A 25,401-nucleotide genomic window follows, 5' to 3' on the forward strand; every position below is an offset into this window, starting at 1 on the left:
TGGGCACATTGCTCATGCAACTGTGCCCTCACCTGTGGTATAGTGCACCCTGCCATAGGGTTGTAAGACCTGCCAGAGGGGTGATTTGTCCATGCCACAGGCAGTGGTTTTTGGGCATAGTACCCTGAGAGAGGGGTGCCATGTCTACTTTGTCCTTTTCTCCCCACCAGCACACACAAGCTACAATGGCAGTGTGTATGTGCTTGTTTAGGGGTCCCCCAGGGAATCACAATACATGCTGCAGCCCTTGGGGCCCTTCCCTGGCCACAGGGCCCTAGGTACCATGGGTACCTTTTACGTGGGACTTAACTGTGTGCCAGGTGTGTGCCAATTGTGGAAACAATGGTAGAGTTTTGGGAAAGAACACTGGTGCTGGGGCCTAGGTAGCAGGATCCCAGTACACTTTGTCAAGTCAGCATCAACGTCAGGCAAAATATGGGGGGTAACCATGAAAAAAAGATGCACTTTCCTACAGATGACACTTTCCTAGGCAAGATGAAGGGAGATTGCCTCAGTCCAGAATGCCCTCTAGATTATTCCAAGAGGCTAATTCTGTACATTTTCCAGGAAGCCGCTACTTTTCCCTATTGGCCACGCCTTTCCTGCACAGATATTGTCATGAACAAAGTGTTTGTCTGTTATTCCCGTCTAAATGGTTCATTTCGCAGTTGTGTGCAGTATAAACACATTCAGTTTGCCAGTTTCATTTATGGCATGAATGTGTTTTATTTGATTAGCATTTATGTAATTGGTTTGTTTTAGTTGTCCTCGTATTGAAATAAATATTTAAGAATCACTTACTATGTACTTTTTTCTTGTACAGGTTGAACAAGTAATATATGACCATTTTTTGGACTCAAAATTTGTTGACCAGTTAATTAAGTTCCTTTCATTAGAAGAAAGAAAAGGAAAGGACAAATTCAATCCTCGGAGGTTTTGCCTCTTCAAGGTAACTTGCAGTTTTTATCTACTCATACTAAAGAATTTCTTGGAGCATGTGAAAAAATGATTGTAGTGTAGATTTTGATACAATGTCCATCAAACAGAATGAATATTACTTCTTAAATATTGAAGTGTCTAAAGCAATGATCATGTTTTATTGTAGTTATTACTGCTTGCCACTGAGAGTATATGAACTCATACCGAATAAGAGACCAAATTTGTCTCTTAAATCTCTGTCTAGACACAGAGGCCCTCATTCTGACCTTGGCGGGCGGCGGAGGCCGCCCGCCAAAGTCCCGCCGTCAGGTTACCGTTCCGCGGTCGAAAGACCGCAGCGGTAATTCTGACTTTCCCGCTGGGCCGCGACCGCCCGCCAGCCCAGCGGGAAAGAGGCTTCCACGATGAAGCCGGCTCGGAATCGAGCCGGCGGAGTGGAAGCTGTGCGACGGGTGCAGTTGCACCCGTCGCGTATTTCACTGTCTGCGCAGCAGACAGTGAAATACATTTAGGGGCCCTCTTACGGGGGCCCCTGCAATGCCCATGCCTGTGGCATGGGCACTGCAGGGGCCCCCAGGGGCCCCGCGACCCCCCCTACCGCCATCCGGATCCCGGCGGTCGGACCGCCGGGATCTGGATGGCGGTAGGGGGGGTCGGAATCCCCTCGGCGGCGCAGCAAGCTGCGCCGCCTTGGAGGATTCAATGGGGCGGCGGTACACTGGCGGGAGCCCGCCAGTGGTGCCGGTCCGACGGCGGCTTTACCGCCGCGGTCGGAATCCCCATTGGAGCACCGCCAGCCTGTCGGCGGTGCTCCCGCGGTCCTCCGCCCTGGCGGTCTTTGACCGCCAGGGTCAGAATGACCGCCAGAGAGTCTGACAGAAGTCCTTCATGCTCAGTCACCATTAGCGCATCATGGCGAGCCCCGAGTCTGGGTATTCTTGACCCATGTATTTTACTCCTTCCCTTGCCCCCCCTTTCCATCTGCACAATCTATATGCAGGGCTTACAACTGAGATTGAAGGTGTCATGCTGTTTCTCAACAAGGGTTAACCAAGTGGCAAGTCAATATTGTGTTAAAGCACCAAGGTATGTGCACCATGGTCCTTGAAATTCAGGAAAGAGCTGCAAGCAAATGCAGAAACCCCCCTCTCACTGCCAGGAAACCAGGTGGAAGAAACCATCTCCCTGCCTGACTTCTTATAGGCACACTGTGTTTTGGGGTCCAGGCAACCACACATTGGTTTCCAAAGGCAAAAACTAGATGACCTAATGCTCTCATTTTTGAGGTAGCATGGTCGAGCAGTTAGTCTAACCTTGGAGAAGTGCAAAGCATTTGTGGTACTTACAGTATCAATCATACAGCACACACACTCAAAGGAATAACTCAAGACTTGTTTATTAAAATACTTCAGCTTTTTATATAACTTTTAAGACCAAGATCGTTAAGATTGTTTAAGTACTTTTTAAGATATGATTTTCTGAACTTTTAATAAATGCAGTCTTTCTGTGCTCAATTACATTCCTTGCATATACAATCATACAGTTGCTTTACCAAGTTCAGCTTTTGCAGGTTTGTCTAGGTCATCGGTGGGCACGCTGTGCCAGAACGAGAAGTTCAGGCAGCTTACGGTTCCGGCTAGAGCAGCGTTGGAAAGTCTCTTGGAGCTGGTGCAGGGCCACTGCGAGGAACCAATTGGAAAAGGTCTGCAGTTACAAAGTTAAAGGTGGTACCTTGGGGTCCCCTTGTGGTGTTGAGGTCGCAAGGGGTGTGGGACCCTGTGGGCACAGCTGGTTCCTCATTGCAGTGCGCTGGACGGCTGGGTGCAGAGCGAGTTGGTGATCCAGGAGCTGTGCACAATGGAGTCCCTTGGAGCTGGAGGTGAATCTCTTTGAGGGCTGCTTATATGACTACGGGGGTACTCCAGCGGGAGGCCCAGTGTGTTCCTGAAGTCCCTTGACTTGAGCTTCCTCCTGCTCCGGTTACAGCTGTGGGGGAGCTGGTTTTCTTGGTGTCCGACATCCACTGACCAGTACCTAGGGTATTGGCATGACTCTGCCACTGGAGGGCACAGTGTCACCAAACTTGCCACACTTGCCGGGTTTCTCCTGGCGGTCGTTGTTGTGTTGTCGAGGTCCGGCTGCGAGTTCTGTTTCAGGAGATATCGGCCAGTCAGTGAAGTGACCCTCACTGGCTTGTTGGTCTTGGATGTGTTGCAGAGTGGTACCTCCACTGTGGAGGGAGATCTTGAGCTAGTGGCGAAGCCTAGAGGTCTTCAGGGTTTGTTGAGGCCAGTCCAGTGGTCAGCTCGACCGCAGCTGTCATTGTCTGGTCCTAGGTGCAGCAGGCAGGGTTTGGCTCCTTTAATTGTGCAGTAGATCCACAGTTCTCGGTCTTTGGTTCTTCTTGGTGCTGTGTTATCTTATTCCTTTGGAATCTGAAATCTTGGTTTGGGGTACTCACTAGATACTGGATGTAGTGGGTGTTTTAGGGGGAACCTGGTAGTGTCCAAGGGGAAACTTAACTTTGGGTGGCTACACCCACTATAGTGACTACTGTCACTGTGTGAAGGGTCACTGCCCTGAACCTAATTGCCTATTTTCTCTCCATTCAAGATGGAGGAAAATGAAAAAGAGGGTTCATATCACTGGCAACACCTTAGGGGTGGTGCATGCCAGGTGAGGCTACTCCTCCTACCCATAATTAGGTTTCCCGCCTTTGCTCCCTCCAAAAGTGGAGGTTTGCAAAGGGGGACGCCATATGCTGCTAGCCACAGGCTTGGGGATCGAGTTTCAAGGGCAGTAAGCCCTTTGAAGCTCACTGTCAGGACAGTGCACATTCCTGAGGGAGGAGATTTTCACTCCTCTACCCAGGAAGGGCATTGTCTTACAAACCAGAGAGGCAGGGCTCTCCCCCAAGGTTTGTATATTGGCAGGAGGTGTCAGCAGCCATGCCAGTATAGTTAGCTTTTGCAAGAGGCACTTCTTAGGTGGCCCTTGGTACATTTAGGGATAAATCCAAGACTGGCAGCAGTTTGGATTTGTCATTCTGAGTTGTTTGATACCAAACAACCCAGGGTTCAGAGTGGCCATCATGTGGCTCTGAAACTCGTGTTGACCAGTGTCCAGCACATGTATAAAAATGGCTCCTCTGTTTACTCACTATGTCTAGGTTTGGCAAGGACACAGTGGGGGCATATTACTCATGCAGCTATGCCCTCACATAAAATATGGAACACCCTGCCTTAGGGGTGTAAGGCTTGCCAGAGGGGTGTCTTACCCATAGTAAATGCAGTGTATGGTGGACAGGCACACAGGCAGTGTGCCATGTTGAGTTTGTATTATAGGTTTCCACCAGAACACTCAGCCTGCAGTGGCAGTGCTGGGTGCATCTGGATGCAATGCCCTGGAGGGTGACAAAATCAGTGCTGCTGCCCTCAGGGGACTACCCAGCGTACCCCATGCCCGGGCACTTAGGTACCCACTTACTAGGGACATATAGTGGTAGTTGAGAGTGTATCCAATTGTGCCAATGCATCACAATACGTTTAGGGAAAGAGCTCTGGCCCTGGAAACTTGGTAAGCAGGGGCCCTGGGCACTACAATTTCTAGAACACATCAACATCAGGCAAAAAGGGGGGATTCTCCAGTACTGGATCTTTCATGGATTCACATGCTTGAATCATCCCCATCATCCAGGTGGGAGCCTCACAGTAACTTCAAATACATACAGCAGTAAGTGTTGCACACTAGGCCCTAATGGCCCAAATAGGCACTTGTATAGCCTATCCATGTTCTTTTATAAAAAGGAACCAAACTTGAGCCACAGCCAATCAGGCGTCAACACTCTCTAGAATACTCCCAACAGAGGCTGTTTCCCTCAGATTTTCTCCAGCACGTTATGTGAAGGGAGTCTCCCTGAGCTCTGCTTAGTTTATTCTTCTGACAGGATTATTATTTTCTCTCAGAGAACCCAGCTTTGCAGTGGACAATATTTCCCAACAGACTAAGAAAGGTCTTTTCAGAGATTGTGGCAGTTGTGAGAGGAAAAGACTGCATATTGATAATTCCCACAAGAAATGCATCTACTGCCTACATCCAGATCACAAGGTGAGAGACTGTAAGATCTGTTGCACCTTCAGTCACAAAACCCTCAAAGACCGTGAGGGTACGCTCTTGTTGTGGCTATAAAGGCAGAAAGCCATGGAAAATCTGTCTTCAGATGAGAGTGAAGCCTCATCTCACTCTTCTCACTCCTTACAAAGGTCTGGTGAGAAGGGAAAACTGCCTACGGAGCCTCCAAGAAAGGTGGCTAAAAAGACATTATATACCTCTGTTGAGAAGCATAAGCTCCAAGAAAGTGCTACCTCGGGATCAGAGACCCAGTTAAGACTCTTAAAAAGGGTTCGTTCAGTGCCTACTATACCTGTGGGGAAAAAAGGCACCCGCAAGAAGTGCCTCTCTGTCGCCGGAAAAGGACCCGGTAAGAGACTCCTCAGATGCTGCCAAAAAAGACCTGTCGACGACAACGTTGACGTTTACTACAGCAGTATCCCCGATGATCGTTACATCGTCGCCGCTTTCATTAACGACAGTCATCACCGCCAGGATCTATAAAAAGGCATTGTTGACGAAACACCTGACGACGAGGATGAAGAAGGCACTGTTGACGAGCACACCAGTGACGATGGCACCGTCGACGAGAGAACCGTTGATGGGGAAGAACCGTCGACGATGAAAACTCCACCGACGAGGACATAGTCGTCGGCAGAACTGTCGGCGAGTATATTAGAGGTTTTGTCGGCGCAACCGTCGATGACAGCACCATCTTCAGGAGATTTGATGGTGCAACAGGACTCAGCAAGATTCCTCCTTCTTTCTTTTATCACCACGGGGGATAAAACATTGCCCATTCTTCCGAGGCATACCTCCCCAAGCAAGTTGTTGCCGTGCCCTCCTCAGCATCATCTAGATGATGACGATGACATTTATTCTCAGGAGGAGGGAATGTTTGGTGCAGCCAGTAGTCCGTTGCAACTGCATGTAAAATGCCAGGACTTGGATGAGGAGGATGAAAGGCAGGAACAGCCCACCTATTCGTCGGCTGACAACAGGATCCATCATACCCCGCAGTGGAGACGGAAGCTTCCTTTCCCATGCCTAGATCGTTAGTGCCGCATCTCCAGGGTATGTTGAAAGATTATTATTGAAGGTTTCCACCATCGATGCCAGCAGATACCTCTGCAAACTCCTGTTATCAGCCACCCGGGAACGCCACACAGAAGCATCCCGGTTTCTCACCAACCACAGGATGATCTTATCTCTACAGATGACGAGACGGAAGAAGGTGAGATAATGGAGGCAGCTCGTAGTGAGTGGGATGAATACCTCATCCCAACACCGTCACCACCACCAGCAGGGCCAGTTGATTCACCCCCTGAGGACATAGGGGGCTTCCATAATTTGATGGAAAGGGCGGCCAAAAGATTAGCTTACCCATTATCTCTCCGAAAACTGATTGTTTCTTAGTTAGCTTTAAAGAGCCTTCAAAGAGGTCGGTTAGGGCTATTCCGATAGTGGATTTTCTATGGCAGGAGGGGTTAAAGGCGATGAAAAATCCGGCAACAGTGCCTTCCCAGATGCCAAGGCTGGAAAAGAAGTATAAAGCACCTGATAACACTCCGGCCTGCTTAGTGTCCCAACTGAAACCGAATTCGGTAATATCTCAGGTGGCGCAACATCGTAAAAAGAAACCTTCGGCACCTATTACATCGCCACCAGACAGGGATGGGGCGGCATTAGGACAATATTGGGAAGAAATTTTCCTCAGTGGCGGCGATCACGGTGAAAGCGGCTAACTCATTAGCCATCTTGAGCAGGTATGATCGCCAGCTCTGGGCAGACATGTCTGCTTATTTGGACCTCTTGCCTGAGGATGCCAAGTTGGAGCCAAAGAGGGTGTTACATTGGGAGTGAGCGGATTGTAGATGAGATCATCGATTGCGCAGTCGACATTTCATTGACAGGTTTCTGGCAGCTGGCAGGTGCAGCTGTCTTGCATAGACAAGGGTGGCTGAAGTTTACTTCCTTCCGCCCGGAGGTTCAGAGCAGAATTCTGGACATGGCGTTTGATGGGGAAAGCCTCTTTGGGAAGCATGTGGATGTAATGCTGCAAGTCATCAAGGCTGATACGGACCAGCAAAATCCCTTGGTACATCACAGTTCAGCAAACAGCCTTTTCGAGGTGCGAGGGGTAGAGGAAGTTACTCCTTTCGGGGTGGTTTCCAACAGTATAGACCGCAGTACCAGTCCTCTTCAGCAGGACCCAGACAGCAATACAGTCAGCAACAGCAGCATTATTGGTTGCCACCTACTGCTGCTTGTAGACACCCCGCAAAGGGAAGATCTGCTGCCCGTGAAAGAGATACCGGTAGAAAACAATGACCAGACAGTCATACCAGCTTCCAACAGTACCCGGGGCTCGAGAATTGGGGGTCGCATCACTTCTCACTTCCTTAGATGGTCAAGCATAACATCTGACAGGTGGGTGCTGGATATAGTGGCCTAGGGACATACTCTGGAGTTCGTTCACAGACCACCAAATATCCCTCCGTCAGGCCCACCGCCTCCACGATTAAAACAACTCCTCAAGGAAGTGTATGTGATGCTGCGCAAAGGGGCAATAGAACTGGTCCCAACTCTTCACATGAACAGGGGATTCTATTTGCGCTTCTTTCTGTTAAAGAAACCTTCAGGAGACAGGTGCCCCATTCTGGACTTCAGGATGGTAACGCTGCAGGACATCTTGCGCCTCTTAAATCCCAGAGATCACATCTCCTAGACCTCCAGGAAACGTATTTGCACATCCCCACACATCAAAACCATTGCAAATTCCTCAGGTTCAGGGTAGCTGGTATGCATCTGCAGTTTCTTGTCCTTCACTTCGGTTTGAAATCAGCCCCCAGAATTTTTACAAAGATTTTGGCTCCAGTGGCAGCACACCTATGCCAGTTGAGCATGCAGCTGTTTCCCTATCTCGACACTGGCTCATCAAGGCATCCTCAAGAGCTCAGGTGGTACACCACACAACCGCCTGCCTCCAGTGATTCGAGGATCTTGGGCTTACCATCAGTTACCAAAAATCACAAGTTCGTCCCGCTCAGAAACTGAATTTCTTGGGAGCGGTACTGGACACTGTCCGAGCAAGGCATACCCGTCTCAGGAAAGAAAACAAAAGCTGTCCAGCTTGGCCCACAAGCTCTCGACAAAATTTTTTGTTTCAGTTCGAACTTACAAGTCGTTACTGGGAATGATCTCATCATGCTTTCCGCTGATCCCAAATAGCAGACTATGTATGCGACCCCTACAGGAGCAATTGGATGCTCAGTGGCTTCAGATACAGGGCTCCTTTGAGGTCATTACATCGGCAGTGCAGACCACCATGTCTTGGTGGGCGACACCGGCCAACTTGTCCAGCGGTTACTTGTTTCTTCCTCAGGTAACGCGCTACATAGTGACAACAGATGCGTCCCTCGAGGATTGGGGCGCCCACCTTCAAGATCTGCACTTGAAAGGACAAACAACTCCACATAAACCAGCTGGAGCTCAAGGCAATAGATTTGTCTCTAAAGGCATTTTTACCAAGGCTTCGAAACTCAGATGTTTTGATCAGGACAGACAATACTACGAGCATGTTTTATCTAAACAAGCAGGGTGGCACAATGTCTCTACAGCTCTCGCAACAAGCTCAGAACATCTGGAAATGGGCCATAGCAAACAACAGTTCTCTGAGGGCGGAGCACGTGCCAGGACAGACCAACATTATAGCGGACACCCTGAGCAGGACGATTATCCCGTACCACGAGTGGGGACTAGACCAGGAGGTTCTCGACCAACTCTTCCAGATATGGGGCAGACCAAATCTCAATCTGTTTGCCACATACAAGAACAAGAAATGCCATTATTTTGCAAGCTGGCTTCCCCAAAAAGGGTCGTGAGGGAGTGTGATTTTGATTAGAAGGTCAGGGGTCTATGCCTATGCTTTTCCTCCGATCCCACTGATAACGAGGGTCATCAGCAAGATGAAGACAGAAGGAAGTCGCCTTCTGCTAATAGCACCCAAGTGGCCCAGGCAGGTGTGGTTCACGGAACTCCTCATTTTCTCGGAACAGCCACATACGCTACTCAGACCGACGCCAACCCTGTTGACAATGCACCAGGGCCAGGTCAGGCATCCGGATCCGTTATCTCTACACTCGTCGGCCTGGCTCCTGAATTCAATGAATACGCCACTTTAGACATCTCATCAGATTGTAGGGCAATCCTAGCCAAGGCCAGGAAGGACACTACCAAAAAGACCTACAGGCTGAAAAGGAAGCATTTTTGTGTGTGGTGTCCTGCGGAAGGAATCCATCCTATCTCTTCATTCCGGAACAAGTACTTCCGTATTTGTTGGACTTGGCAAAGTCTGGTCGTATTCCTCCATCCGAGTGCACGTGGCAGCAATTTCAAGGTACCGCCGATCTCAAAACACTGCCTCGTTATATTCCACCAGGATTGTGAAACAATTTCTTAGGGGTCTGTTTCGAGCTTTTCCACCGGTGCTTTACCCTCCACCGTTATGGTCCCTAAACGTGGTGTTGGGGCAACTCATGAAACCTCCTTTTGAGCCAATACACAAGGCGGAACTGAAATTCATCTCATGGAAAACTGGGTTGTTGCTGGCTCTTACTTCGGCTAAGAGAGTAATTGACATACAGGCCTTCACCATCAAAGAGCCTTTTCTTCAATTCACCACTATTGGCGTAATTCTTAGGACGAATCCTAAATATATTCTGAAAGTGCCCTCAAGTTTCTATTTGAATTAACCAGTCATTTTGAAAACCTTTTTTCCTAACCCACAGACGGTAGCAGAAAAAGCGTTTCACTCGTTGGATATTAAGAGATGTTTTAAATTTTACCTTAAAAAAGCGTGGAACATCCGCAAATCAGACCAGTTATTTGTGGCATTTGGGGATGCGAGGAAGGGCTTCCCAGTGTCCAAACAGACTATTGCCAGGTGGATCAGCCTGGGAATCAAATTCTGTCATGCTCAAGCCGGTAAATCGCTCCACAGCAAGGTGAGAGCCCACTTTACAAGGGCGGTAGCCACGTCGGCAGCACTCTTCGCGGGAGTGCCCTTGCAGCACATTTGTAGAGCAGCCACATGGTCCAGCCAACATACTTTCACAAGACACTACTGTTTCGAGGAGACAAATAACATGGACACAGCGGTGGGGCAAGCAGTGCTGAGGCATTTATTCAGTTAAGGTGAGCCTCTCTGGCCATCCCACCTTCCATGAAAAGGTATGTGAATTACGTTTCCTTAATCAGGTCAAGGTTAACTTTCCTACTTTTAATGATTATTGTGGTTATTATTGTTGTAGCTAGCTTGATACTTATCATGATGCTGATGATTATGGTTATTGTGCCTATTATCTTCCTGTGAACATTGGTATATTGCTATTGAATAGTGACTAGGAGTAGAATTACTCATTATTATTATTGTTGTTATTATGATAATACAGCTAGTACCTAGTTATACAATATTACTGCTCGCTACTCAAATTCAAGCATGTGAATCTATGAAAGATCCAATACTGGAGAAGAAAATTAGTTACTTACCTGTAACTGTGGTTCTCTAGTATTGGTATCTTTCATAGATTCACATGTGACCCACCCTCCTCCCCTCAGAGGCTCCCCTTATAGATGAACTTTCTGCTTCACACTTGTACTAGAGAATCTGAGGGAAACAGCCTCTGTTGGGAGTATTCTAGAGGTTGTTGATGATGATTGGCTGTGGCACAAGTTTGGTTCCGTTTTATAAGTGAACATGGAAAGCCTATAAAAGTTCCTATTTGGGCTGTTAGGGCCTAGAGTGCAACACATACTGCTGTATGTATTTGAAGTTACCATGAGGCTCCCACCTCGACGACTTGGATGATTCAAGCATGTGAATCTATGAAAGATACCAGTACTGGAGAACCACAGTTACAGGTAAGTAACTAATTTTCTAACCATGTCAAAAAGAGGCAATCTCTCACACCTGATGCAGGGGTTCTTTGTGAGTTATACACAGAATTGCCAAATGATGTCCATAACCAACTGTAAGGAAATGGCTCCCTGTTGCAATTACCCCCCACTTTTTGCCTGATACTGATGCTGACTTGACTGAGAAGTGTGCTGGGACTTTGCTAACCAGGCCCCAGCACCAGTGATCTTTCACCTAAAATATACCATTGTTTCCACAATTGGCACACAGGTAAGTCCCTTATAAAAGGTACCAGTGGTACCAAGGGCCCTGTGACCAGGGAAGGTCCCTAAGGGCTGCAGCATATGTTGTGCCACCCTAAGGGACCCCTCACCTAACACATGCACACTGCCATTGTAGATTGTGTGTGTTGGTGGGGAGAAAAAGGCAAAGTCGACATGGCATCCCCCTCAGGATGCCATGCCCACAAAATACTGCCTGTGGCATATGTATGTCACCCCTCTAGCAGGCCTTACAGCCCTAAGGCAGGGTGCACTATACCACAGGTGAGGGCATAGCTGCATGAGCAATATGCCCCTACAGTGTCTAAGTCTATTCTTAGACATTGTAAGTACAGTTGTGGCCTTATTATTAAGTATATGGTCTGGGGGTTTGTCAAAAACGAACTCCACAGCTCCATAATGGCTACACTGAATACTGGGAAGTTTGGTATCAAACTTCTCAGAATAATAAACCCACACTGATTCCAGTGTTGGATTTATTAACAAATGCACACAGAGGGCATCTTAGAGATGCCCCCTGTATTTTACTCAATTGTTCAGTGCAGGACTGACTGGTCTGTGCCAGCCTGCTGCTGAGAGACGAGTTTCTGACCCCATGTGCTGAGGGCCTTTGTGCTCTCTGAGGACAGAAACAAAAGCCTGCTCTGGGTGGAGGTGCTTCACACCTCCCCCCTGCAGGAACTGTAACACCTAGCAGTGAGCCTCAAAGGCTCAGGCTTTGGGTTACAATGCCCCAGGGCACTCCAGCTAGTGGAGATGCCCGCCCCCTGGACACAGCCCCCACTTTTGGCGGCAAGTCCAGGGGAGATAATGAGAAAAACAAGGAGGAGTCACCCACCAGTCAGTCAGGACAGCCCCTAAGGTGTCCTGAGCTGAGGTGACCTCTGCCTTTAGAAATCCTCCATCTTGATTTTGGAGGATTCCCCCAATAGGAATTAGGATGTGCCCTCTCCCCTCAGGGAGGAGGCACAAAGAGGGTGTAGCCACCCTCAAGGACAGTAGCCATTGGTTACTGCCCTCCCAGACCTAAACACCCCCCTAAATTCAGTATTTAGGGGCACCCCAGAACCTAGGAAACTAGATTCCTGCAACCTGAAGACGAAGAAGGACTGCTGACCTGAAAGCCCTGCAGAGAAGACGGAGCCACCAACTGCTTTGGCCCCAGCCCTACCGGCCTGTCTCCCCACTCTTTGCAGTCTGCACCCGACGCCCCCGGCTCGACCTGCGGAGAAACAACACTACAGGGAGAAATCCCCGGCGACTGCGACCCTGTGAGTAGCCAGAGTTGACCCCACTGAGCCCCTCCAGCGACGCCTGCAGAGGAAATCCAGAGGCTCCCCCTGACCGTGACTGCCTGCTTCTAAGAACCCGACGCCTGGTAAAGACACTGCACCCGCAGCTCCCAGGACCTGAAGGATCTGACCTCCAGTGCAGAAGCGACCCCCAGGTGGCCCTCTCCCTTGCCCAGGTGGTGGCTACCCCAAGGATCCCCCCCCCTCTTGCCTGCCTGCTTCGATGAAGAGACACCTGGGTCTCCCATTGAACTCCATTGCAAACCCGACGCCTGTTTGCACTCTGCACCCGGCCGCCCCCGTGCGGCTGAGGGTGTACTTTTTGTGCTAACTTGTGTCCCCCCCAGTGCCCTACAAAACTCCCCTGGTCTGCCCTCCGAAGACACGGGTACTTACCTGCTGGCAGACTGGAACCGGGGCACCCCCTTCTCCATTGAAGCCTATGCGTTTTGGGCACCACTTTGACCTCTGCACCTGACCGGCCCTGAGCTGCTGGTGTGGTAACTTTGGGGTTGCCCTGAACCCCCAACGGTGGGCTACCTTGGACCCAACTTTGAACCCTGTAGGTGGTTTACTTACCTGCAAAACTAACAAACACTTACCTCCCCCAGGAACTGTTGAAAATTGCAGTGTGTCTAGTTTTAAAATAGCTTATTGCCATTTTTGTGAAAACTGTACATGCTATTTTGCTGATTCAAAGTTCCTAAGTTACCTAAGTAAAATACCTTTCATTTGAAGTATTACTTGTAAATCTTGAACCTGTGGTTCTTAAAATAAACTAAGAAAATATATTTTTCTATACAAAAACCTTTTGGCCTGGAATTGTCTTTGAGTGTGTGTTCCTCATTTATTGCCGGTGTGTGTACAACAAATGCTTAACACTACCCTCTGATAAGCCTACTGCTCGACCACACTACCACAAAATAGAGCATTAGAATTATCTCTTTTTGCCCCTATCTTACCTCTAAGAGGAACCCTTGGACTCTGTGCATGCTATTTCTTACTTTGAAATAGTACATACAGAGCCAACTTCCTACACCAACCTTTTATTTTTTTTATTTTTATTTTTTTAAGAAAAATAAAATCATTTTTAATGGCAAATAGTTTTGCCATCACCAGTGAAAGATGTACCCTTACTTTTTAGAACTTTGATGAGGATGACAGCCAAAGCTTTAATGTTTTTTTGATAACATTACAAAACACTGCATCAAATAAAGGCCCTCATTACAACCCTGGCGGTCGGTGTTAAAACGGAAGTAATACCGGCAACAGACCGGCGGAAAAAAAAATTTAATCACGACCATGGCGGAAACCGCCAACATAGACAGCCACTTTAACACTCAGACCGACCATGGCGGTACAAACAAACAGCGTGGCGGTCACCGCCAACAGACAGGCGGAAGACAAAGTACCGCCCACCCTATCACAACCCGGCCATCCGCCACCTTTTCTGGGGCAGAACCAACGCAAACAAAAACACGGCAGAAACAGGACTTGGAAGGGAAAACACTCCCCTCTCCACACCCCACGAGGAACCAGGACGCCATGGAGCCAGAACTCCAGATACTCCCTGCAATGGTATTCCTGCTCCTCTATCAGGAGCACCAAAGTTGACGGCGACTACCACAGTGAGTACTGCACCTACAACACGGGGGGTAAAAGAGAGTGACACACACACAACACCCCCACCCACAACACCATACTCACAAATACATGCAGCAACATTACATATCACCACCCCCTTCAAAAACGCAGGGACAAAAGGAATTGATGTGAACAAATGTAATCAATCAAAATCAGATAGTGAAATTTCAAAATTCAGTAAATACAAATATGTACACCAAGTACACAAGTCCGGATACTACTCAAACATCGTCTGTGGATTAGAGTCCCAAAAGGCATGGGCTAGGCCCACCCAGGACACCAGACTTCAAATGGAGAGAACACTGTAGGGGCATTAGATAGAAATGAGGAATAGGCACCTCAGGGATAGGGGTGGGGGGGCACCTCAGCCTGATGAGTACACGATGCCACTGCTCACGAGGGGGTCTCCATGCCCACTGCTTTATCCTGGGGAGTGCAAAGCCACAGTCTCTCAAGTCTCTCCAGTGGGTGGTTTGCAATCTGCTTTATCCTGGGGAGTGCAAAGCCACAGTCTCTCAAGTGGATAACAGTCTCCACTGGTTCTGGAGAGGGCTTTGTGCCCAGAGTGCTTCATCCTGCCAAGGACTGAGGTAGTGGATGTCTTTCTCCACTGGTTCTGGATGGGGCTTTGTGCCCAGAGTGCTTCATCCTGCTAAGGACTGAGGTAATGGATAAGATACTCCACTGGTTCTGGAGGGGGTTTTGTGCCCAGAGTGCTTCATCCTGCCAAGGACTGAGGTTGTGGGTGAGATACTCCACTGCTTCTGGAGGGGGCTTTGTGCCCGAGTGCTTCATCCTGCCAAGGACTGAGGTAGTGGATGAGATACTCCACTGGTTCTGGAGGGGGCTTTGTGCCCAGAGTGCTTCATCCTGCCAAGGACTGAGGTAGTGGATGCCTTTCTCCACTGGTTCTGGAGGGGGCTTTGTGCCCAGAGTGCTTCATCCCGCCAAGGACTCAGGTAGTGGATGCCTTTCTCCACTGAAAGTCGTCCATCATGGAAGCTGGCCTGGCTCCTGGAACTGACCACCAGCCTCGGGCGACTGACCACTGGGGATGGCAGCCATGACTGCCGTGGTGCCACAGGCTCAGGATGTCACTGGGCCGCTGGAGGTGCTTGCAGCGGGCTCTGTGGCATCTGTGCTGGCGGCGGGCTCTGTGGCATCGGTGCTGGCGACGGGCTGTGTGGCATCGGTGCTGTCGGCGGGCTGTGTGGCATCGGTGCTGGCGGCGGGCTGTGTGGCATCGGTGCTGGCGGCGGGCTGTGTGGCATCGTTGCTGGCGGCGGGCTGTGTGGCATCGTGGCTGGCGGCGGGCTCTGTGGCATCGTGGCTGGCGGCGGGCCCTGTGGTATCGTGGCTGGCGGCGGGCCCTGTGGTATCGTGGCTGGCGGCGGGCCCGGTGGTATCGTGGCTGGCGGCGGGCCCGGTGGTATCGTGGCTGGCGGCGGGCCCGGTGGTATCGTGGCTGGCGGCGGGCCCTGTGGTATCGTGGCTGGCGGCGGGCTCTGTGGCATCGTGGCTGGCGGCGGGCTCTGTGGCATCGTGGCTGGCGGCGGCGGGCTCCGTAGCGGCGGTGCTTGCAGCGGGCTCTGTGGCATCGGTGCTGGTGGCGGGCTCTGTGGCATCGTGGCTGGCAGCGTGCTCTGTGGCGGCAGTGCTTGCGGCGGCCTCTGTGGCATCGTGGCTGGCGGCGGGCTCTGTGGCATCGTGGCTGGCGGCGGGCTCTGTGGCATCGTGGCTGGCGGCGGGCTCTGTGGTATCGTGCCTGGAGGCGGGCTCTGTGGTATCGTGGCTGGCGGCGGGCTCTGTGGTATCGTGGCTGGCAGCGGGCTGTGTGGCATCGTGGCTGGCGGCGGGCTCTGTGGCGGCGGTGCTGGCGGCGGGCTCTGTGGTATCGTGGCTGGAGGCGGGCTCTGTGGTATCGTGGCTGGCGGCGGGCTCTGTGGCGGCAGTGCTGGTGGTGGCCTCAGTGGCTGCGGTGCTGGTGGCGGGCTCGGTGGCAGGGGTGCTGGTGGCAGCCTCAGTGACTGCGGTGCTGGTAGCGGGCTCAATGACAGCGGTGCTGGTGGCGGTGCAGGTGGCAGTGAACTGAAGGTGTGACACTGGTCAAATTGTCGGTGCCACCATGCCCTCTCCTGACCTGCCCTTTATTTTCTGGCCCTTCTCCACCTTGGATGGTGGCGCTGCTGTCTTGCCACCATCCCCTTTCGTTTTCCCTGAGCCCTTGGTGGCAGGTGTTTTCGGCTTCTCCCTCCGGGATGTGGGCAACTTCTTAAATTTTGCAGGTGGTGGAATGTCCTTGCCCTCGCTCTGTGGCACACTGGCAGCCCTGTTGGTTGGCGCACTCGAATAGCCCGCAGTTGCTGGCACCACTGTGCCTGGTGATGTGGTGGCTGAGGTGCTGGGTTGGGACCTGGATAGCTGGCCCTAGGGGACAGACGGGGGGGAGGTGTAGGGAAGAGGTCAATATTAGCCAGGAAAACTTTTTTAGACACACTGGGACGGGTAGATGGAGGGGGTTTGAGAGTAGAGGAAGAGGTAGTGGTTGTAGGAGATGTACGTTTGCTGAATTTGGGTGAAGGTGCATGGGCTGGAGGCTGTTGTGAGGTGGATGGCTGTTGGATGGGTGTGTGCCTGCGTTTGTGTACTTTGGGAGGAGGGCTCACTGACACACTGGGAGAGGACACTGGGGATGTGTGAATGGTAGTGGGGGTGGTGAGTGCACATGAGCGTTGTGTGGTGATGGGCGTGCTGGTGATGGAAGTAGTGGCTGAAGATGTAGTGCATGCATGTGTGAGTGGAAACGAGACAGGGAGGAAGGAAGGAGACGTGAAGGAGGGGGACACAGTGGAGGCAGTGGATGTTGGTATGTCTGCATGGGTATGATGCTTGTGTGAGTGCCTGTGGGATGTGTGGTGCTTATGTTTGCCTGAGCCACCCTTGTGTGTTGAGGTGTGTGCATGCTGGTCTAATGGTGTGCTTGGGATAGGCTGAGGTACAGGAGATTGGGCCTGGGTGGAGGAGGTTGGAGGGTGACGCTGGACACAGGGACAATGGCTGCCATCAGTGCTGAGGCCAGAGCCTGAAATGCTCTCTGTTGGGCTGCCACGCCAGAATGAATGCCCTCCAGGTATGCATTTGTTTGTTGCAAATGCCTCTCAACACCCTGGATGGCATTCAGAATGGTTGATTGTCCAATAGTGAGGGATCTCAGGAGGTCAGTAGCCTCCTCACTGAAGGCAGCATGGCTGACTGGGGCATGGCCTGAGGTGCCTGGGGCGAAGGAGATGCCCACCCTCCTGGGTGAGCGGCCACGGGACACTCGCTGAGGGGCTGCTGGGAGGGGGTGCTGGTAGGGGGGTGGCGGCTGTACCTGTTGATGCGGAGGCAGGAGGGGCCCACCACCGCAAGGGAGCTCCCATCAAAGGAGAAGTCGGTGTCGCTGGTCTCTGCTCTTGTCCCCGCCGTGGAGCTCCCCTCGCCCTCCGTCCAACTGGTGGCTTCAGACTCCGTTGTCTCGCCCTCCAGGGCCAAGTGGGATGCAGCTCGTTCCTGCTCCGGTGCCACTGCTCCTCCGCCTAATGATGCTGTTTCACACAAGAACAGGGAGATCACAAAAAGGGGGGGGGGGGACAGAAGAAAGACATGTTCAGTGTATGCAGTACCACTACCGTTGGCGGACACTACAGACACAGCAGCCCTCTGCACTACGCCATGCACTTATAGTTCCTAGATTATTCACAGGGCCATGGGGTACAAGGCCTATGCCCGATTGCTGCACACATGGAAGTCACAGGAGCCTTACTAGGTGTAGATGGCTCTTACCACTGGTGGGGTTGGGGTGCCACATAGCCTGCCTCACAAAGCTGACTTTGCGTACAAAGCTCGCGTTGGCCTAGGGGAACCCACTGCCCACCTCCCCCACCCAGACACCTTGTAATGGGCGCAGAGTCAGATGTATGTGACAGTACTCACCCTCTTATGGCTGTTGTGATGCCCTCAAGCGCCCATCCAACTCCGGATACGCCACCACCAGGATCCGGAACATCAGGGGGGTCATGGTGCGACGGGCACCCCTCCCACGTTGGGAGGCCATCCCCAGCGAGGACTCCGCCGTCTTCTTGCTCCAGCGGCGAATATTCTCCCATCTTTTCCGGCAGTGGGTGCTCCGTCTGTGGTGGACCCCCAGGGTCTGGATGCCCTTGGCGATGGCACGCCATATATCTTCTTCTGGTAGGTGCTGACCTAGAGGAATAGTACAGGGGAACAGGAAAAACTTTAACCGTCCAGACCGTCACAGTCATTGGCCCACGTGCCCTGACGCACATACACTTACTGTCCGCTCATGCAGGGCTCAGTGTGTACCGTCACCGCCTACGTACATTGTGATTGGCTCCTCAGACCCATAGGGTCCAATGTTAACCAATGCAGGATTGCGCTGTGGTCTTCGACCACCTACCGCAACGGTGTAGAAAGCCAGCGCAGTTACATCATATCCCCTTGTCCCACCTTGCAGGTCAGGCAGCCGCCATTTCAGGGGGCCACATGGCATTAATACTAACTGCGTCACACCTATCTAGGCCTTGCATACACACAGTAACAGGCACATTGCGGATTGACAAATGTGTGCTAAAGACTTTTTGTAATACCTCCGTGTTGGCTGACTCTCTGCTCGCTGTTCTCGTCCATAGGGCACGTCCGCTGGGGCAGGTGATGAGATGGCGGCATCCTCCTGTGTACAGACCGCTGGTGGACCTGTCGACAGTGGAAGAGAGATATGTAATAGTCACCTACAGACTTAATCGTACAACAATCCTGAAACTGTGTGCCCAGTTGGAGCCAGACCTGATGTCAGCAATCCACCATCTCACAGGGATCCCCCCTCTAGTGCAGGTCCTGTCAGTACTCAATTTCCTGGCAAGTGGGTCTTTTCAAACTACAGTGGCCATTGCATCAGGGATGTCCCAGCCTATGTTCTCAAACGTGTTGTCCAGAGTGTTGTCTGCCCTGCTGAAACACATGCGCAGCTACATCGTGTTCCCTCAGGTGGAGGATTTGCCTACAGTGAAAGGTGACTTCTATGCCCTGGGACATATCCCCAACATCATTGGTGCCATTGATGGGACACATGTGGCCTTGGTACCCCCCGCAGGAGTGAACCGGTGTACAGAAACCGGAAGAGCTACCTTTCCATGAATGTGCACATGGTGTGTTTGGCCGACCAGTACATCTCCCATGTGAATGCCAAGTTTCCTGGCTCAGTGCATGACGCTTACATTCTGAGGAATAGCAGCATCCCTTATGTGATGGGGCAACTCCAGAGGCACTGTGTGTGGCTAATAGGTGAGGACAAGGAGCCCATACCCTGTGAATAGTTGTCTGGGTCTGGGGTTGTGCCTAAGAGTTAGTGTGTGTTTAACAGTTGTCCCTCGAAATTTGCAGGTAACTCTGGGTACCTTAACCTGTCATGGCTACTGACCCCAGTTAGAAATCCCAGGACAAGGGCAGAGGAACGCTACAATGAGGCACATGGGCAAACTAGGAGAGTGATTGAAAGGAACTTCGGCCTCCTGGAGGCCAGGTTCCGGTGCCTCCATATGACAGGTGGTTCTCTCTGCTACTCACCAAAGAAGGTGTGCCAGATCATTGTGGCCTGCTGTATGCTGCGCAACCTGTCTTTGCGATGACAGGTGCCTTTTCTGCAGGAGGATGGTCCAGAAGGAGGTCTTGTGGCAGCTGTGGAGCCTGTGGACAGTGAAGAAGAGGAGGCAGAAGAAGAGGATATCAACAACAGAAACAACGTTATCCAGCAATACTTCCAGTGAGACACAGGTAAGAAGATGTCACTGCATCCCACATCTCATACTATTGTTGGAGCTAGCATAAGTTTGTCACATTTACCCACTGTATGGACCCTGACTTGTCACTTTGCCTTTCCATTTCACAGATGTGAGTCCTACTGTGTGACCTTTGCTATATTACCTCATGGACTACAGCTGTGTTACATTGGTATGTTGACAATACAATTGACATTGCTATATTCCATAGTTATTGCAAATACACATTTGTGAAAGCACAGACTGACTCAAGATTGTTTTGCGATTCAAGGGTGTTTATTACAGTGCTAATTAGTAGAGGGGGTTGTAAAATGGTCAGGGTGATGGTGGAGGAATGTCCATGGCAGAGTCCAGTCTATTTGTTTCATAGGTGCATTGTCCAAAGGGGCATAGGAAGTGGAGCAATGGCAGTTTAAGGATGGACAGGGTGACAAAGTGGGACAGAAGGATGACATTCAGGGCGGTCTCATTTCCTGGCGGGGTCTTGGCGTTGATCTCTGTCTTTGTCCTGGATCTCAGGGACCGTTTGTGAGGTGGTTCTCCATCTGCAGGGGGTGGGGTGCTGGTGTGGTGGTCCTGTGGCGGTGCCTCCTGTCCCCTAGCGCCGGCAGAGGTGGTGGGCTGTTCATCATCCAGGCTAGTGTCAGGGGCCCCTTGTTGTGCCACAGTGTTCCTCCTGGTGTTCACAAGGTCCTTCAGCACCCCTACAATGGTGACCAGGGTGGTGTTGATGGACTTCAGGTCCTCCCTGATCCCCAGATAGTGTTCCTCCTGCAGCCACTGGGTCTCCTGAAAGTTGCCCAGTACCGTTGCCATCGTCTCCTGGGAATGATGGTACGCTCCCATGATGTTGGAGAGGGTCACGTGGAGAGTGGGTTCCCTGGGCCTGTCCTCCCCCTGTCGCACAGCAGTCCTCCCAGTTCCCCGGTTTTCCTGTGCCTCTGTCCCCTGAACCGTGTGCCCACTCCCACTGCCCCAGGGTCCCTGATTTTCTTTGGGTGGTGGGTTTGCCTGGGTTCCCTGTAGTGGTGGACACACTGCTGCTTGACGTGTCCTGGGGACAGAGGGATGGGTCCGCTGGTGGGTGCTGTGCTGGTGTTTCCTGAGGGGGGAGGCTCTGTGGTGGCATGTGCCAGTGTCAGGGGAACCGACTGTCCCGAGGTCCCAGATGGGCCGGGCTGGTCATCTTGATCCAGTTGGACAGAGCTGCTGTAATCACTGTGGGACGCTTCTGTGGGGGGTGTGGACATGTCTGGAACTTCCTGTACGGTGACGTTGGGTAGGGGTTCTGCAGGGGTGTAAAGGCATGATTATTGCATCTGTGTATGCCATCATGTGCAATGGGTGGGTGACCCTGAACTCCACTGCTTGCATTCTTTTCTAGGACCTTGAGTGATATTTGGTTTGGGGTGTGTGTGGGTATAGGTATTGGACGTGCTTTGGTGATGGGTGTCCATGCTTTGGTGCTGCATGCAGGGCTCGGTGTTGGGATGTGTGGGTTGTGATAGTGGGACATTTGTGAGGTGTTGGAGTGATGGGGGTGAGGGTGGGGTATGTGATAGCATGCAGGTAGGGTGGGGGATGTAATAGTTAAGATTTGACTTACCAGAGTCCATTCCTCCTGCTACTCCTGCGAGGCCCTCAGGATGCAGTATAGCCAAGACTTGCTCCTCCCATGTTGTTAGTTGTGGAAGAGGAGGTGAGGGTCCGCCGCCAGTCCTCTGTACTGCAATCTGGTGTCTTGAGACCACGGAACGCACCTTCCCCCGAAGGTCGTTCCACCTCTTCCTGATGTCATCCCGTGTTCTTGGATGCTGTCCCACTGCATTGACCCTGTCTACGATTCTACACCATAGCTCCATCTTCCTTGCAATGGAGGTGTGCTGCACCTGTGATTCGAATAGCTATAGCTCTACCCGGATGATTTCCTCCACCATGACCCTGAGCTCCTCCTCAGACAACCTGGGGTGTCATTGAGGTGCCATGATGTGGTGTGGGTGATGTGTGAGGTGGTGTTGGTTGTGATGTGTGAGAGGATGTGTTTGTGTGTGTTGTCTGAGGTGTGTGGATGTTGTGTGTGTGTGATGGTGTTGTGTGCCTGTGGATGCTAGTGTTGTTTCTGGTGGTGTCTCTCTCTGGGCTTCTTTCTCAATTTTGGTCGTAAGGGTTTGTGGGTGATGTAGGTGTGTGTTTTATATTGGATTGGGTGTGTGGGAGTGGTGTGTGTATGTGCATCAGGTGTGTGTACTTCGAATTGTCCAATGTGGTTGTGTTTTGTAAATGTGTGTGTATTTTGTGCGCAGCGGTGTGTACCGCCAATGGAATACCGCGGTTGAAAGACCGTCGCGTGGATTCGTGGGTCGTGATAGTGTGGGCGTATGCCTGTTGGCGTGTCACTGTCGGTTTTGTTATCGCCAGTTTATCACTGACCTTTGGTGTGGCGGACTTGTGTGGGTGTCTGGATTTTGGCAGATTCCAGGCTGTGGGTCGTAATAGCTGTAGTGGAATTCTGCCGCCGCAGCGGTGTGTTGGCGGTCTTCTGCACAGCGGTAAGCGGGATGGGTTAGAGCAATAATGTTATTCACATAAATAACTAACCAGATGATTGAAATAATTGTATGTCATTATTAATTGATAAGCAGGTACCCAGTGCCAGTGTCACTTCCCTAAAACAAGACACCTGGTCACTTGATCCCTAAGTGACCAGGCACTTCAGCCCCCTGTAAGACCCGAGTAAATGGTACCCCCTGGTACCTATTGTAGGAAAGTACTCTCCTATTGGCGTATTACCCCCAAATTCTACCTGATATCAGTGTGTTTGACTGTGTCACTGGGATCCTGCTAACCAGGACCCCAGTGCTTATGCTCTCTCTCCTCAGTAGGGTGGTCCCTTGCATACTGTGCCAAGAGCTCCTGGAGCTTGACCTTTGTAGGGTGGGAACCTGTTTTGATTTTCTTGAGGCTGCACAGATTCCTTAACTCTCTCATCCCAAGATGGAGGTAAGGGGTGAGGTCGAGTTCCATCACCATATCCTCTGAGCTACTCATTTTTTGTTACTAAAGTTGGGGATTACTTTTAGAACTAAAACTACTTTTAGTTACTAAATCCCTAACTTAAAATTACTTTTAAATCTAAAAAGAAATGTTAAGGGTACTTAACCAAGGCCCTAGCAGGACTTTACATTTTTTTTTTAGAAAAAATAGTCAAATTCAAAAATCTGTTTTTCTAGAGGCAATTTTGGAATTTTGTTGTGTGATCAGGTATTGGCTGAGTAGTCCAGCAAATGCAAAGTCGTAGACCTCACCGCTGATCCACCAACGTAGGAAGCTGGCTCTGTACATACTATATCAAAATGAGATATAGTTTGCACAGAGTCCAGTGATTCCCCAGAGGCTTGACAAAGGCAAAAATAGATAATACAAATGCCCTATTTGTGGTAGAGTGGTCAAGCAGGTAGACTTATCAGAGGGTAGTGTTAAGCATTTGTTGTACACACACAAGTAATAGAAGAAACACACACTCAATGACTTAACTCCAGACCAATAGGATTTTATATAGAAAAAGATGTTCTTGTTACATCTGATAGAGACTTCTAGCTGCAGCTTCCTTACCTTAGAATTCCCTGGCGTCAGCTTCGAATCCGGAGTTTTTTCTGAGCAGTACCCTGCAACTCGCGCCGTCAGGCGGCGTCGTTCGGATCCGCGTGCGTCGATTAGCCCCACGTGTGTCGACCAGCTCCGCGTGCATCGTTGGAGCCATCTATGACGTCACAGTTGTCTACATAGACGCTGTCCCTGTGCGCGTACGTCAGTTCTTTTCCTTCCGCGCCTGTTAAGCGCAGTTTTGGAAAGAGCTACCCTGCTTCGGCGGTTTGACAATGCTTTTTCGACTGTTTGGAGTCATGTCTTCGAGAAAGACAGGATTCAAGCCGTGTAGAGTGTGTCATCGCACCATGTCGGTGACTGATCCGCACCGAGTTTCTTTGGTGTCTGAAGAAGGACCACGATTCCACCTCGTGCTCCGACTGTCGGGCCATGGCGCCGAAGGCCTTGAGGGAGAGATCCCTTAAGCTTCTTGCGGCCCGACATTCATTGTCGGTCGGCGCAACTCTGTGGAGGTCACGGTCCTGCAGTAGGAGGAGGTCGCGGCACCGCTCCCGGAGCCCCAGGTCCTCTTCCTCGCATTCAAGGTCTTCCGAAGGTAAGAGGCACAAGAAGAAGAAGTCCTAGCGGACTTCGTCTTCACCACACCCGTTGGCCGACGAGGCATCTAGGGAACGTCGACATTTCCGAGTGCGGTTCTGCTGAGCCGTCGCCAGGGTCGACTCTGCATCTTCCCCCCTTTCCGGGGACCGGATCGACCCCCGCTCAGATAAAAGAATTCTACGAGGCAATGCGTCTTGTTTTTGAGCGGGCTGCACCCTCAGGTGGGTCTTCAGGCCCCACGGGGTCAGCAGGGGCCCCTTCGGATTCGATGCCGGCGGCTTCGGCGCCGTTGGAGACCCCAGGATCCGATACCGGACTTGGACCGGCGCTGGTCTCTCACAGTCGACCTCCTTTGGCGCCGGGTCCGACTTCGACGATTCCGCCACCTGCAGCCTCATCCTTATTCCGGATGATCCAGAGCTGGAGCGACGTCGTACGACGTCGACTCCGACTGAGCCAATTTGGCCCAGATCATTGTCTGAGCATTATTTAGAACAGCCAGACGCAGGAGAGGAATGGGAGGGGTCTGAGGACACTTTAGAATCTGGATTGCAACAGGACTGGTATGAGGATCTAGGGGAGGCCAGTGGACTGGACACATCTCCAGATACTGGTATGCTCTCTCCTCCTAATGTGGCTACGGAGGAGGGGGCTTCTTTCGCTATGGTGGTGCGTAGGGCAGCTGAGGTCTTGGACCTAGATTTGCCTACGGTGCCAGTCAGGACGAATATCCTGACAGAAGTGCTTCAGCCAGGGGTGTAAACATCGGAGCCATTGTGGCCCTTCAATGAGGCTCTTACAGACGTCCTTCTGGGTACGTGGTCCAAACCCAGCACAGGGGCTCCTGTGAATAGGACGGTCGGCTGCCGCCATAGACCCGCACCCACCGACCCTAGTTTCCTGACACAACACCCCACTCCTGAGAGCTTGGTTGGCCAAGCCTCTACTTCCCCTAGTGCCTTCCCTTCCGCTCCCCGGATAGGGAATCCAAGAGGCTGGATCAGCTTGGGAAGAAGATGTTTTCTTCCACCAGCCTGGCATTGAGGTCCGTAAACACCTCTTGCCTATTGGGACGTTATTCCCATACTTTATGGGATACGGTGGCGCAAGTGCTGCCCCAGGTCCCGGAGGGTGTACGGGACACTCTCACCCAGGCTGTTAAGGATGGGAGATAT

General features: G+C 51.4%; 1 protein-coding gene across 1 annotated transcript in view; it reads left to right on the plus strand.

Moving 5' to 3' along the window:
* The window catches only part of PSME4 (proteasome activator subunit 4), a 1,396,200-nt gene that overhangs the window by 852,170 nt on the left and 518,629 nt on the right, over positions 1-25,401 (plus strand). Inside the window, exon 35 of the mRNA XM_069234194.1 lies at positions 824-949. Coding sequence (XP_069090295.1) covers positions 824-949 — 126 coding nt within the window. The remainder of the gene's footprint in view (positions 1-823; positions 950-25,401) is intronic.

The sequence above is a fragment of the Pleurodeles waltl genome, chromosome 5 (genome assembly GCF_031143425.1).
Source record: "Pleurodeles waltl isolate 20211129_DDA chromosome 5, aPleWal1.hap1.20221129, whole genome shotgun sequence".
NCBI lineage: Eukaryota > Metazoa > Chordata > Amphibia > Caudata > Salamandridae > Pleurodeles > Pleurodeles waltl.